We start from the raw sequence: 13,692 nt of genomic DNA on the forward strand, positions 1-13,692 counted from the left end.
GGCATGGTGGGCCTGCAAACAGCCCCAAGCCCCTCACCCAGGCCATTCCGATCTGGGGCCCCCTTCAGGGCAGGCAACCCGGCCCCCACCTGTGCACCAAGCCTCTATCCTATCCTATATAATAATCCTATATAATAAAAGGGTAATATGCAAATTGACCCTAAATGGCAGAACAACCAGAACCACCACGGGACCAGTCACTATGAAGCACACTGACCACCTCTTGGTCCCTTTCCCTGGCTGGCAGGCTCCAATCACCTGATGGCCACCTGCTACAGGGGCGAGGGCCGGCAAGTGGGGGGGAACAGTCGAAACCTCGGTCCCTTCCCCTGGCCGTCAGGCACCGATCACCCAATGGCAAACAGGGAAATGGGGGTGGGTTGTGCAAGGGGGCAGGGCTGGCTGCGGGCCAGGCCTAGGGACCGTACCCGCACATGAATTTCATGCACCGGGCCTCTAGTCCTATCTAATAAAAGGAGTGATATGCAAATTGACCGTCACTCCAAAACACAAGATGGCTGCTCCCATGTGGTCAAAGATGGCTGCACCCATGTGGACACAAGATGGCTGCCACAAGATGGCCAGCAGGGGAGGGCAGTTGGGAGGGACCAGGCCTGCAAGGGAGGGCAGTAGGGGCAATCAAGACTGCAGGGGAGGGCAGTTAGGGGTGACCAGGCTGGCAGAGGAGGGAAGTTGGGGGCGACTGGACCTGCAGGGAAGGGCAGTTAGTTGTGGGGGACCCAGGTCTGCAAGGGAGGACAGTTGGGGGGGTGGGAACCAGACCAGCAGGGGAGAGCAGTTAGGGGCGATGAGGCTGGTAGGGGAGGGCAGTTAGGGGTGACTGGGTCGGTAGGGAGGGCAGTTGTGGGGGAACAGGCCTGCAGGGGAGGGCAATTGGGGGGGACCAGGTCGGCAGGGGAGGGCAGTTAGGGGTGACCAGGCTGGCAGGGGAGGGCAGTTAGGGGTAACCAGGCCTGTAGGGGAGGGCAGTTAGGGGCAATCAGGCTGGCAGGGGAGCAGTTAGGCATTAATCAGGCTGGCAGGGGAATGGTTAGGGGTGATCAGGCTGGCAGGTAGAAGTGGTTAGGGGCAATCAGGAAGGCAGGCAGGTGAGCAGTTGGGAGCCAGCAGTCCTGGATTGTGAGGGATATCCGACTAACATTTAGGCCAAATCCTACCGGGATCGGGCCTAAACAGGCAGTCGGTCATCCCTCGAGGGGTCCCAGATTGGAGAGGGTGCAGGCTGGGCTGAGGGACACACATCCTCCCCCCACCCCCGTGCCTCTAGTCCTATATAAAAAAAGAGCTAATATGCTAATTAGACCTGACGGCCGAACAACCTTCCGGATGAAGCCAGGGCTGTGAGGGCTGAGCCCCTTGCACGAATTTTGTGCATTGGGCCTCTAGTGTGACATAAAAAAGGTCTTTAATAATGTTCAAGAGTTTAAATACTTGTGCACAGGGGGGTGTCACTCAGCCTGGCCTGCACCCTCGGGGGATGTCCAAACAGGCAGTCAGACATTCCTCTCACAATCTGGGACCGCTGGCTCCTAACCGCTCGCCTGCCTGACTGCCCCTAACTACTTCTGCCTGCCAGCCTAATCACCCCTGACTGCCCTCCCCTGCCACAACCCACCTCCTCTGCTGGGACCCACCTCCTCCACACGAGGCGGTGGAGATGCCGGGACCAGCCTCCTCCATGCCACGAGGAGCCACAGGACCCCAGGCCTTACGCTGCGGAGTGGCCGCCAGGCCCCACCTCCACTGTGCGAGTGGCCATCCTGTGGTAGCCATCTTGTGATGACACTGAGCAAGGGCGTGACGCCATCTAAGCTTTAATTATATAGGATGTATATGTATATATGTATTTATATACAATGTGTGTGTGTGTGTGTGTGTGTGTATATATATATTATATGCATAATATATATATAACTAGAGGCCAAGTGCACGAAATTCATGCACGGGTGGGGTGTCCCTCAGCCCAGCCTGCACCCTCTCCAATCTGGGACCCCTCAAGGGATGTCCGACTGCCCGTTTAGGCCTGATCCCTCTCACAATCCAGGACTGCTGGCTCCCAACTGCTCGCCTGCCTGCCTTCCTGATTGCCCCTAACCGCTTCTACCTGCCAGCCTGATTACCCCCTAACCACTCCCCTGCCAGCCTGACTGATGCCTAACTGCTCCCTTGCCAGCCTGATTGCCCCTAACTGCCCTCCTCTGCAGGCCTGGTCACCCCTAACTGCCCTCCCCTGCAGGCCTGGTCCCCCCCAACTGCCCTCCCCTGCAGTCCTGGTCCCTCATCACTGCCCTCCCCTGCTGGCCATCTTGTGGCAGCCATTTTTGACCACATGGGGGCAGCCATCTTGTGTTGGAATGAGTCAATTTGCATATTCCTCTTTTATTAGATTAGATGTACACATATATATAATGTATATACATGTATAAATATATATGGGGCAGATTACATGGGAAGATGTCTATACTAACATGGGAGAATATCTAAGATATATTATTTTTTTTTAATATATTTTATTGATTTTTCACAGAGAGGAAGGGAAAGGGATAGAGAGCCAGAAACATCGATGAGAGAGAGACATCACCAGCTGCCTCCTGCACACACCCCCACCGGGGGATGTGCCCGCAACCAATGCACATGCCCCCGACCGGATTCGAACCTGGGACCCCTGAGTCCGCAGACCGACACTCTATCCACTGAGCCAAACCGGTTTCAGCATAAGATATATTATTTTAAAAAGCAAGTTACAGAGTAACTTAGTTATATATACAAAAGGAATATAGTGGTATTTATTGATATTTATCAACATACTTGGATATGTGCTCTGGTAAATACATAATTTGCTATTTTTTAAGAAGTTCAAAGAAACCTTTCACAAAATTACCTGTGGAGAGAATGACTTGGAGTTGATGAAGTTAGACTTTTCATTTTTAATTTATATCCTTAAGTGTTTCATTAAGGGCATATATCATTTATATTTTTTAAACAGTATCAACAGTTTTAGACAGAATATCAGCCTTTCTAATTTTTCTTCATTATATGCTTCAAAAATTTTGTAAAGCCTCATTTAAAATTAAATGTGGCCCAGCCAGCATGGCTCAGTGGTTGAGCATCAACCTATGAACCAAGAGGTCACGGTTTGATTCCCGATCAGAGCACATGCCTGGGTTGTGGGCTCGATCCCCAGTGTGGGGCTTATAGAAGGTAGCCGATCAATGATTATCTCTCATCATTGATGTTTCCATCTCTCCATCTCTCTCTCCATCTCCCTCTCCCTCTCTCCCTCCCCCCTCTCTCCCTCCCTCCCTCTCCCTCTCTCTCTCTCTCTCCCTCTCTCTCCTCCCCCCCCCCTTCTTCTCAGAAACCAATAAAAATGTATTTTAAAAATAATAAAATAGCCCTAACAGGTTTGGCTCAGTGGATAGAACATTGATTGGCCTGTGGACTGAGGGGTCCCAGGTTCGATTCCTGTCAAGGCACATGCCTGGGTTGTGGGCTCGATCCCCAGTAGGGGGCGTGCAGGAGGCAGCTAATCAATGATTCTCTCTCGTCACTGATGTTTCTGTTTCTGTCTCTCTCTTCCTCTCTAAAATAATAAATAAATAAATCCTACCTAATAAAATGGTAATATGTAAATTACCATCACTCCGCTACACCCACGATTGGGCCAGCGGGAGGCGCAGGGGGCGGGACTTGGGGTGGCTGGGGTAGCTGATTGGGCCAGCAGCGGCGCGAGCTCAGCATCTGCGCCATGGCTGTGCTGCGGCACAGAAGGGGCCTCTGGGGCAGCGAGCTCACATCCCGCCGCAGACCATCAAAAGCGGGGGAGCTGGGTGCCTGTCTGCTCCAGCACCAGGCCTTTCGGAAGCCTCCGCCGAGCTGTAGGCTTCTGAAAGGCCTGGTGCACCAGCGGACAGGCACCCAGCTCCCCCGCGATCAAAAGCGAAAGCGTGTAGGGGACCCTACAAGTGCATGATTCAATCATGCACTGGGCCTCTAGTAAATAAATAAAATAAAATGTGCCCTAACCAATTCCCGGTCAGGGCACATGCCAGGGTTTCAGGCTCGGTCCCTGGCAGGGGGTGTGCAGGAGGCACAGGAGGCAGCCGATCAATGTTAATGTTTCTCTCTCATTGATGTTTCTCTCGGTTTCTCCCTCTCCCTTCTTAAAAAAAAAAAAGTCAATGGAAAAATATTCTTAGGTAAGGATTTTTTTAAAAATGCAGCCCTAACCGGTTTGGCTCAGTGTATAGAGCGTTGGCCTGAGGACTCAAAGGTCCCAGGTTCGATTCTGGTCAAGGGCATGTACCTTGGTTGTGGGCACATCCCCAGTAGGGGATGTGCAGGAAGCAGCTGATTGATGTTTCTCTCTCATCAATGTTTCTAACTCTTTCTCCCTCTCCCTTCCTCTCTGTAAAAAAAAATCAATAAAATATATATTTTTTTAAAAAATAAATAAAAAAGTAAAAAATGCAGAACTCTATATTTTTAAGTGCTTTTATGTAATCTTTTTTTTAATATATTTTATTGATTTTTCAGAGAGAGGAAAGGAGAGAGACAGAGAGCTAGAAACATCAATGAGAAACATCGACCAGCTCCCTCTTGCACACCCCCCACCGGGGATGTGCCTGCAACCAATGCACACGCCCTTGACCAGAATCGAACCTGGGACCCTTCAGTCCGCAGACCGACGCTCTATACACTGAGCCAAACCGGTTTCAGCAACTTTTATGTAATCTTTACACATGAAAATTTGAATGTTCATTCCAAAAACACTATACTACATATTTTCTTCCATTTGTACTGTACATCAGAGTGGGAATTTCAAATAACAGATATATTGTTTGGTTTTTTTGATTCAGGCATCCACTATATAGTACTCAGGAGTGGTTAATAATTGTCATGAAAGGTAGAATTTATTTCATTCTCACAACCCTGAAGTAGAACATTTGGATCTATTTTATAACTAAGAATACTGAGGCTTAGGAAAGGTAAGTAACTTGATCAAGATATCACATCTAGTTAAGCAAAAAGCCTGGACTCAAAACCAGCACTATGCTCAAACCCCTGTTCTTGACCACTATAATATACTGTTTATTGAAAAATTAAGTTAATACAGGTACTGTATAGCAATTGATCTCATTGAGACTCTATAATAAGAAAAAATATCTTAGCTTACAATGCCACATAATAATTAAGGCCTTTCTATCCTAACCAATCTTTCCCATCATCTACTATAGGTACCAAGTTATTTAAAAAAAAAAATATCACAAGTTAGTGAAACAACATTGTCCAACATTGCAGAGAAAGATCCAGAGACCAGAATATTCCAAACACCGTTTCATCAATTTTTTTAGAAGAAAAACAATTTTAAGAGTCGCCCGAGAATTATTCCATTAGGCCTAAAAGATCTCACTTGATTCTTTATTCTTTTTTCAAGGACCTTCCAAAGAAATGAAGATAAATCCAAACTCCACTCTTCATGTAAGATAGGGAGTTGTTACATAACAAAAGAAAAGCTGCAGTGAATCCCTTTTCTAAAATGTCACAGGTTTAAAAAGTAATGCAGCCGAAACCGGTTTGGCTCAGTGGACAGAGCGTCGGCCTGCGGACTCAAGGGTCCCGGGTTCGATTCCTGTCAAGGGCATGTACCTTGGTTGCGGGCACATCCCCAGTAGGGGGTGTGCAGGAGGCAGCTGATTGATGTTTCTCTATCATTGATGTTTCTAACTCTCTATCCCTCTCCCTTCCTCTCTGTAAGAAATCAATAAAATATTTTTTTAAAAAAAAGTAATGCAAATTTATGTTCAGAAGAACTATAAGCAGAATCTTTTTTTGGGCCAAAGCTTTTATTTTTAAGAAATTAATCTTACACAGAAATGGCTTCCCTGCCTTAATCATAATATACAAACATAAACTTGTCTTAATCAAAGAGCAGTAATTCATAAGATGAGTTCTCATCCGAAATCTGCTACTTACGAACTGCAAGTTCAATTTCATTAACTATAAAATACATGTTAATAGTCTATATCTAACTCAGGATTGTTGGGAGAATGTATTTGAAAGTGCTTTATAAACAGTAAAATATTATTAAATAGAAAGCACTGCAACTAAAACTGTTTAGATATTTATACTCCAAAAAGCTCACTACCCTTTTTGCACTTTATTATTTAATCTTATACAAGTAGAAAAACCATATAATTAAATTTGGTCAAACCCTATCTAAATGAGATGTATTGCTCCATGTGTCCGTAAGTTTTGAGCAAAGAATGAGCCCTCTATCATTCTGAGTGCATCAAAGTCTTTTTTGCTTGCTTCTAGATTTTTGGGTATGTACTGAATTGTTCAGCTGGCAGGAGTAAAACAAATATTACTAGAGTAAGTTTCTAAGGTGTGTTTAAAGCATATTTTAAATCATGTAAGAATTTTAGAAAAAAAATTTTGACAAGAATTGAACTATGTATATTACTGATAGTTTTAATCTGTTGAGTACATGATACATACTTCCACTTCTGAAATGTGAGGTATGATTTTTATTTTGTACCTCAAAGAAAATAAAAGCAAATTAAACAATATATATTCCCAATGAGATTTACTAGGGAAATCCTGAAGCATCACAAAAGAATGTGGAAGTCAAACCTAAATTGAGAGATGAATAACCATCAATTCAGCTTGATGATTCCAGCTTCTACATCAAAAGCTTTGCTTGCACATGGAGGAAATGTATTTCTAATCATCATCTCTACAACAAAACAAGTTGTGGTATTTACCTTCACTTACAAATAAGTATATTAGAGGTCTGGATTATGACTCCAAAGGTCTTACTACATAGATAGAAGGTTCAATCACAAGTACTTGCCCACAACAAAAAAGTTTGACTTCACAACATTTTTGTCCCTTTTTAACCTATTTGCTGGTTTTAAGAGAGGCAGGGGAAGGAGAGAGAGAGGGGAAGAGAGGATGAGGTGGGGAGAGGAAGAGAGGGAGACCCTGGCCCCTGTGGCTCAGTAGATTGGAGTATCCTCCTGTACACCAAAAGGTCAAGGGTTCACCCAGGTTGCAGATACTAATCCCTATTCAGCAATCCTACCAGAGGCAACCAATAGATGTTTCTCTCACATCAATGTTTCTTTCTCTCTCTTTGTGTGTGTCTCTGTCTCCCTACCTCCCTCCCTCCCCTCTCCCTTTCTCTCTCTAATATCTTTTTTTTTAATTAAGAGAAAAATAAAGAGCCTACCTAAATGATTATTTGGAGAATTAAACGGTAACAAATATAGATCATCTAACCCAAACTGGCACATAGTACCTCAGGGTGGCTATTATTACTGTTCAACAAACAGAAACTCCAGTCTTCAATGCTTCAAACTTTAAAAATCTCTGCTTCAAATATAACTAGTTTGCCAGCACCAGAGTTTACCAGGAAGTATCATGGCCTCAATTAATATCTGTTTAATTTATAACTGACTGACAGAATACAAATCATTTCAATAAATATAAAAACCTACAATAAACTACAAATAAGTTAATGAACAATTAACTAAAAAAGTCTGGGGTTTCAATTAATTTAGATATTCCTTAATCAAAGGAAATATATCATTAATTTGTTTTAAATCACACATGAAAATCATTTGGATTCATACTGTCCTACATAGTTAGCTAATAAACACTCCCGTATAATTTCAAAATTTTTGTCTAAATTTTTTCCCCATAACATATGGGTCTTTTTAATCTGCTCAAAAACTCTTCTAGGCAATAAGAACTGAAACTAACGCTCAAGAAAGCTTGAGTGTCAGGAAGCGTTCTGGGCCCTTGGGCACTATTCATGTTTTATTCATCTTTGCATAGGTGGCTACTTTAGCAAAGAATCTGAGATAAGTCAATAACATTGTTGAATAAATTAGTCAACAAAACAAGGCAGGTCATTTGGCTACTTCAATGGCCTTAACCATATTGCTCAAATTTGAAACAAACTCCGAACAGCCTAGCCTTTAAAATTACTTTGTGTTTGCAAGGAAAAAGGGGGTTCATTTTCATATACAGTTCCTGAAACTCCAAAAGTTAAAAAAAAAAAAATTAGTGTTCAAAAGAAATTCCATGTATACTAAATCATAACGTATTAGAAATCACTAAGGAAACACCTAGATTAATCATTTATTCCCCCGGTTTCTGTCCATCTCTGAATGCAGTGTCTCAAGAAAGAGAAATGTTCACAAGCTACTTGGTCGTTCCTTGTTAGTGTCACCAAGGCGACTTAAATAAATGTCGATCCGAATAAAACGACGTGTGTAGCGTTAACCTGAGAATCCAACCACGTAAGGCATGCCCTGGTTGTTACTTGGGACTCGAGTCCTCTCGCCAATCGGAGGATTTGAGAAGGTAACACGCAGGGTGGGCGATCAATGGGAGTAAACGGCCGGGGGAGGGGAGGGGAGGGAAAGGAAGAGATCAGAGGGGATCAATTTGCGGCATTACTGGCGGAAGGAGAAGAGAAGGTTGCTGGGCCGCCTGGCGAGGATCCCTTCTTCACCGGCGGGTGGGGAACGCCGTTCATTTTGCCTTTAGAATGGACGCGGGGGTGGGGGGAGGGGCAGCTCTCCACAAGGATTCCCCCGGGCGTGGAAAGGGATGGTCCCTGAACGTGGCCGCTTCCAGACGGAGAAAATATGCCCTCAGGGCTGCTTCCACCAGCAAGGATGAAGAAGGGGGAGTGACCTTCCTCGGCGGGGCGAGGAAATACGGGGTCACTTCTCAAATACGGGGTCACTGTTCCCACGGACACCCCCCCCCCACACACACCCCACACACACACACACACATACACACACGTTATCTGGGAATAGAATGTATTGTGAAAACCCAGGCTCGCGCGGGGCTGGGCTCGAGCGAGGGCTGCGGTGTGGGCGTTACCTGCAGGGTCACCTCCTGAGGGTCCCAGTGGGGCCGCAGGTGTTGCAGGAGGCTCAAGGCCCCTTCCCGGCAGCGCTGCTCCTCCTGATCCTGAACCGTGACGTCCAGCTTGGGGACCTCCGGGGAGCCGGACGGGACGTGGATGTAGTTGGCCATGGCCCAGGCGACGGCGGAGACGACCACGACGACGACCGCGACGGCGACCACGAGAGCGGCGGGCGCCGACAGACTGCTGGATCCTTCCGTCCCGGGGCGCCCTCGCGGGAGGGCTGGGGGCGCTCGGACCGACGGAGGCGGGGGGCCGTAGAAGAAGAATGGCTGGAAGCGACGAGTCCGGCCGAGAGTCTGGACAACAACTGAAGTGAGCCGAGGCTGCTCTCGGGAAGAATTCCTCTCGCCTGCGTCCGACCGCCGGGGGCCGCGGAGCATGCCGGGACTGGCCTGACCCTGGCGTCACGCGCGGGGCGGGGCCTCGGCTGCGTCGGCGCCGAGACCGACGCTCTAGCCGCCGACACAATGGGCCCACCGGCTCTCCGGCTGTGCTGCGGGGTCGGGCACGCTGCTCTGCGTGCTGCTGATCTGAAAAAAAAAAAAAAGAAAACGGGGCTCCTCCTCCGGAGTGAGCCTGAGCCCTGCCAAGACCCCAAAGGCATTGAAGCTTTAGCTCACCGGGTTAGGAGACTCGGGTTTGGGGTCTGGGGTTGAGGTAGGGATGAGTTTTTCTGGGAAGCAGGGACAGGTCCTGAAATAATCCCCGGATCAGCCTCTGAGTTTGGCCTGACTCCAGGCAAAACTGGATTAACTGGGTCGCGTTGACCTGGGAGCTGCTGTGTACTGGGGACCCCATAGCTGGGTTGGCGACTAAATTCCCATGTATATACTAAGATCATGGTCTATGCAAGCAAGATATTTGGGTAAGACAAGGACAGCACTTTAAGATTTATTTTTATTGTTAAGGTCAGATGTTTTACCATAGTGAGAATTGTTCAGAGCCAGGAAAAACGGGTTATAGTCCGGAATGAAGATGAAAGGGAAGGAAAGGAAAATAGTTTTGAGGCTCAGCGCTTAGACTGGCTATCGGATTCCTGTTAGGGGAATACTGGAAACTGAACAATCCACAAGTAATTTATTAGAGGTCAAGTCTCAGTCCATTTTCATCAATCATAAGAAAATGATTGATGAAAATGGACTGAGATTTGACCTCTTAATCTATATCTTACCTGTAGCACTGAGGACTTGGTGAATAGGTTTGTTAGAGGTAAATGAAAGCATTAACTGGATTCAGCTTAATTAACATTCAAAATGTTTAATTACCTCATACGTGTGAGTTGTTCTGATCAGAAAAACTTACTTTGTAAATCACAAAATAAACGGCTCACTGTCCATAATGGTAAATAGCATAAACTAAAAAGAGGAAAGAGAAAATATAGTCTATATATATATATATATAAAAAAGGCTAATATGCAAAGTGTCCCCTTGGGAGTTCGACCGGGAGACCAGGAGTTCGATCGCTCGATATGACGTGCGCTGTCCACTAGGGGGCGGCGCAGAACAAAGGAAGGCCCGGATGAGCCCTGATCGCGGGCCTAGGGACCCTCCCTGTTCACAAGTTTTGTGCACCTGGCCTCTAGTTTTATAATATAGCAGCCCCGCCCACCACTGCTTGTAGCTCTCCGCTGCATGTGGCTCGCTGCCCCGCCCTCCTGCTGTTTGGTCCTTACGTGAGAGCATCCCAGACCAATTTGCATATTACCCTATTATAAGTATAGATATGAGACCAGCCAGAATGGCTCAGTGATTGAGGGTCGACCTGTAAACCAAGAAGTCACAGTTTGATTCTAGTTCAGGGCACATGCCCGGTTGCGGGCTTGATGCCCAGTGTGGGGCATGCAGGAGACAGCCGATCAATGATTCTCTCATCATTGATGTTTCTCTCTCTCCCTGTCCTTCCCTCTCAGGAACCAATAAAAATATATTTTTTTAAAGTATAAAAATATGGATGAAAAAGAGGTGCTGTAATAAATCATAAATTCCTGACTGGTCATGGTGGGTAGTCAAAAGCATTTAAAAAAAAAAACTGCAAAACTCATTATCTGGGGCATTTGAGGTCTGGTTTCCTGGCAATTGTTGTCAGATTTGGCTCAAATAAACTCATAAAAATTCTCTACAAGTTTGGAAATTTCTCACATTGACAAAAATTAGGAAAGGATAGACTAGTTAATAAATGGTACCGGAACAATAGCTCTTCATATGGGAAATTTTTTTATTCTTTTATGTGTAAAAATTAATTATAGAAAATTAAAAACCTAAATGTGATATGCAAAATTTAAAAAATATATAAGGTTATTTTTTTCAATTACAGTTTTCATTCAGTATTATTTTGTATTATTTTCAGATGTACTACATAATGGTTAGAAATGTCTGGGTTTTTTGCCCTAGCTGGTTCACACAATGCTTAGAGTGTCGGACTGAACACCAAAGGGTCAAGGGTTCGATCCTGGTCAAGGGCAGGTACCTGAGTTTCGGGTTCAATCCCCTTCTTGATAGGAGCGAGGAGAAGGGGGGCAGCTGAAGGGCTTTCACTTTATAATATGCATTTAAGTTTCCCCATTTCTTTTCATAGATTGACCCCTTCCCTCATTTCTTTTCTTTTTTTTTTTTTTTTTTTTGTTAATCCTCACCTAAAGATATTTTTTCCATTGCTTTTCAGAGTGAGTGGGAGAGAGGGAAGGAAGAAGGGAAGAAGGGAGAGGGAGAGAGGGAGAGAGAGGGCGTGCTAGGAAGAAACATTGATGTGAGACACACATGGATTGTTCTCTTCATATATATTTTTCCCCTCATCAATGGTATAAACAAAACAATGCTGAATAACGGCCTTATTCGAGAACCTACTATACTCTAATTATACTGAACTCTCCTGCCTGACCACTTTCGAAGTCATAGGCCAGCCCATTAATTATCTTTGGCCTTGAAACAAATCCTTAGCTACAGGACATCATTAAAACTGTCCAGCCCCAGCCGGTTTGGCTCAGTGGATGGAGTGTCGGCCTGTGGACCAAAGTGTCCCAGGTTGGATTCTGGTCAAGGGCAAGTACCGCAGTTTCAGGCTCCTCCCCGGCCCGGGCCCTGGTCAGGGCGTGTGCAGGAGGCAACCAATCGATGTGTTTCTCTCACACTGATGTTTCTCTCTGACTTTCCCTCTCTCCTCCACTCCCTCTAAAAATCAGTGGGAAAATATCCTCTGGTGAGGACTATTGATATCTCCCTGAATGACACAAACAAAATATTAAGTTAAAGCCTATGCTGTTTTTTTTTTTTAATTTCTTTATTGATTAAGGTGTCACATATTTGTCCTCATCCCCACATTCCCATCGCCCCCCCTCCCCACGCATGCCCCAACCCCCTGTTGAACTTAACCGTTGGATAGGCTCATAAGCCTATGCTGTTTTATGTAACATATTCTTCTATAAACCTGTGGCAAAAATTTCTCAAATTATTTTTATTACAGTGTAGAGTTGAATAAAATTGTATTTAAGTGTACATGATGATTTGATACAGTCATTGATATCCTGATAGGTACTGCATCAAATACATAACTCGCTTTGGGTAGTAAGGACATTTTAGCAGCATTCATTCTTCCAATTCATGAACACAGATGTCTTTTTTTATTATTATTATTATTGACTTCAGAGAGGAAAGGAGAGAGAGAGAAACATCAATGATGAGAGAGGATCATCGATTGGCTGCCTCCTACACTCCCACCCTCCTCCCGCCCCCACCGGGGATCGAGCCCACAGCCCGGGCATGTGCCCCTGACCGGAATCGAACCTGAGACCCCCAGTCTGCAGGGAGATGCTCTATCCACTAAGCAAAACCAGCCAAGGAACAGATGTCTTTTTTTTATTTATGTGTGTCTAATTTCTTTTAGCAATTGCCATAATTTATTGAATCGGTCTATTTTCAGTAGGTTTTTAGTGTGTTCCAGTTGTCCACTAATATAATTATTTAAAATGTCTTTTGGAACCTCTGAAATGGGAACTCAATTAAGAGACTTTTTGTGTAGCAGATAAAATGAAATTGGTTATGTCAAATAATATCACTGAGTGTTATATGCTGCCAAGTAAATAGCAAGGGTAATTTACTTGGGAAATGTTCCTTTGAATCTCATTTGAAATTCTAGAGCCTAAGTAAAGATGATTCTGACCAATATGGAATTAGGTGTATTATAACTTAGTCGTTAATAATAGACCCTTTACCAAAATTCTGGAGTCAAAGTCTTTAACAACCAAAAGTTCTTTTTGACATTTGCCACAAACGAATTGGGTAACAATTTCAGACCTGAACAAACAAAACAGAAGCAGAGGAATAAATACACGAAACAGTCTGACAGCTGTCAGAGAGCAGTTGGGAGGGGGAGACTGGATGAAAGAAGGTGAAGGGATTAGCTAAAGAGCGTATATGCATAACCCACGGATGCAGACAACAGAGTGGTGATGGCAGAGGGAAGAGGGGACTAGGTAGAGGGGCGCAGAGTGGGGCTCGGGGGAGGGAGGGCAGAATGGGAACATCTATAATAGTGTCAACAATAAAAATAAAGAAAAAATTCAGACCTGAACTGAAATCAAACTACTTATGGTCCTCACATCCCACCTTGTTTTGAATTCATGTTTAAATCAGATACATTCATTTCTTTGCTTATAGAGAGGGTTCCAGACTCTGATGGAAATGTAAGATAAAATTGGGTATAGGCTCTCATTTATCTTTCT

General features: G+C 45.0%; 1 protein-coding gene and 1 non-coding gene across 2 annotated transcripts in view; one reads left to right on the forward strand and one right to left on the reverse strand.

Annotated features, from left to right (window-relative positions):
• ETNK1 (ethanolamine kinase 1) overlaps positions 1 to 9,345 on the reverse strand; it is a 53,027-nt gene extending 43,682 nt beyond the window's left edge. The window contains exon 1 of the mRNA XM_054719221.1: positions 8,926 to 9,345. Within this exon, the coding sequence (XP_054575196.1) occupies positions 8,926 to 9,081 (156 nt within the window). The 5' untranslated portion in view covers positions 9,082 to 9,345. The remainder of the gene's footprint in view (positions 1 to 8,925) is intronic.
• Positions 9,346 to 10,056: 711 nt separating this feature from the next.
• On the forward strand, positions 10,057 to 10,132 carry MIR9278 (microRNA mir-9278). Its single transcript, NR_128989.2, is given in 1 exon segment — positions 10,057 to 10,132. It is a non-coding gene; the product is annotated as a microRNA mir-9278 (primary transcript).
• The last annotated feature ends 3,560 nt before the right edge of the window (positions 10,133 to 13,692 follow it).

This window comes from Eptesicus fuscus, chromosome 7, assembly GCF_027574615.1.
Source record: "Eptesicus fuscus isolate TK198812 chromosome 7, DD_ASM_mEF_20220401, whole genome shotgun sequence".
Lineage (NCBI taxonomy): Eukaryota > Metazoa > Chordata > Mammalia > Chiroptera > Vespertilionidae > Eptesicus > Eptesicus fuscus.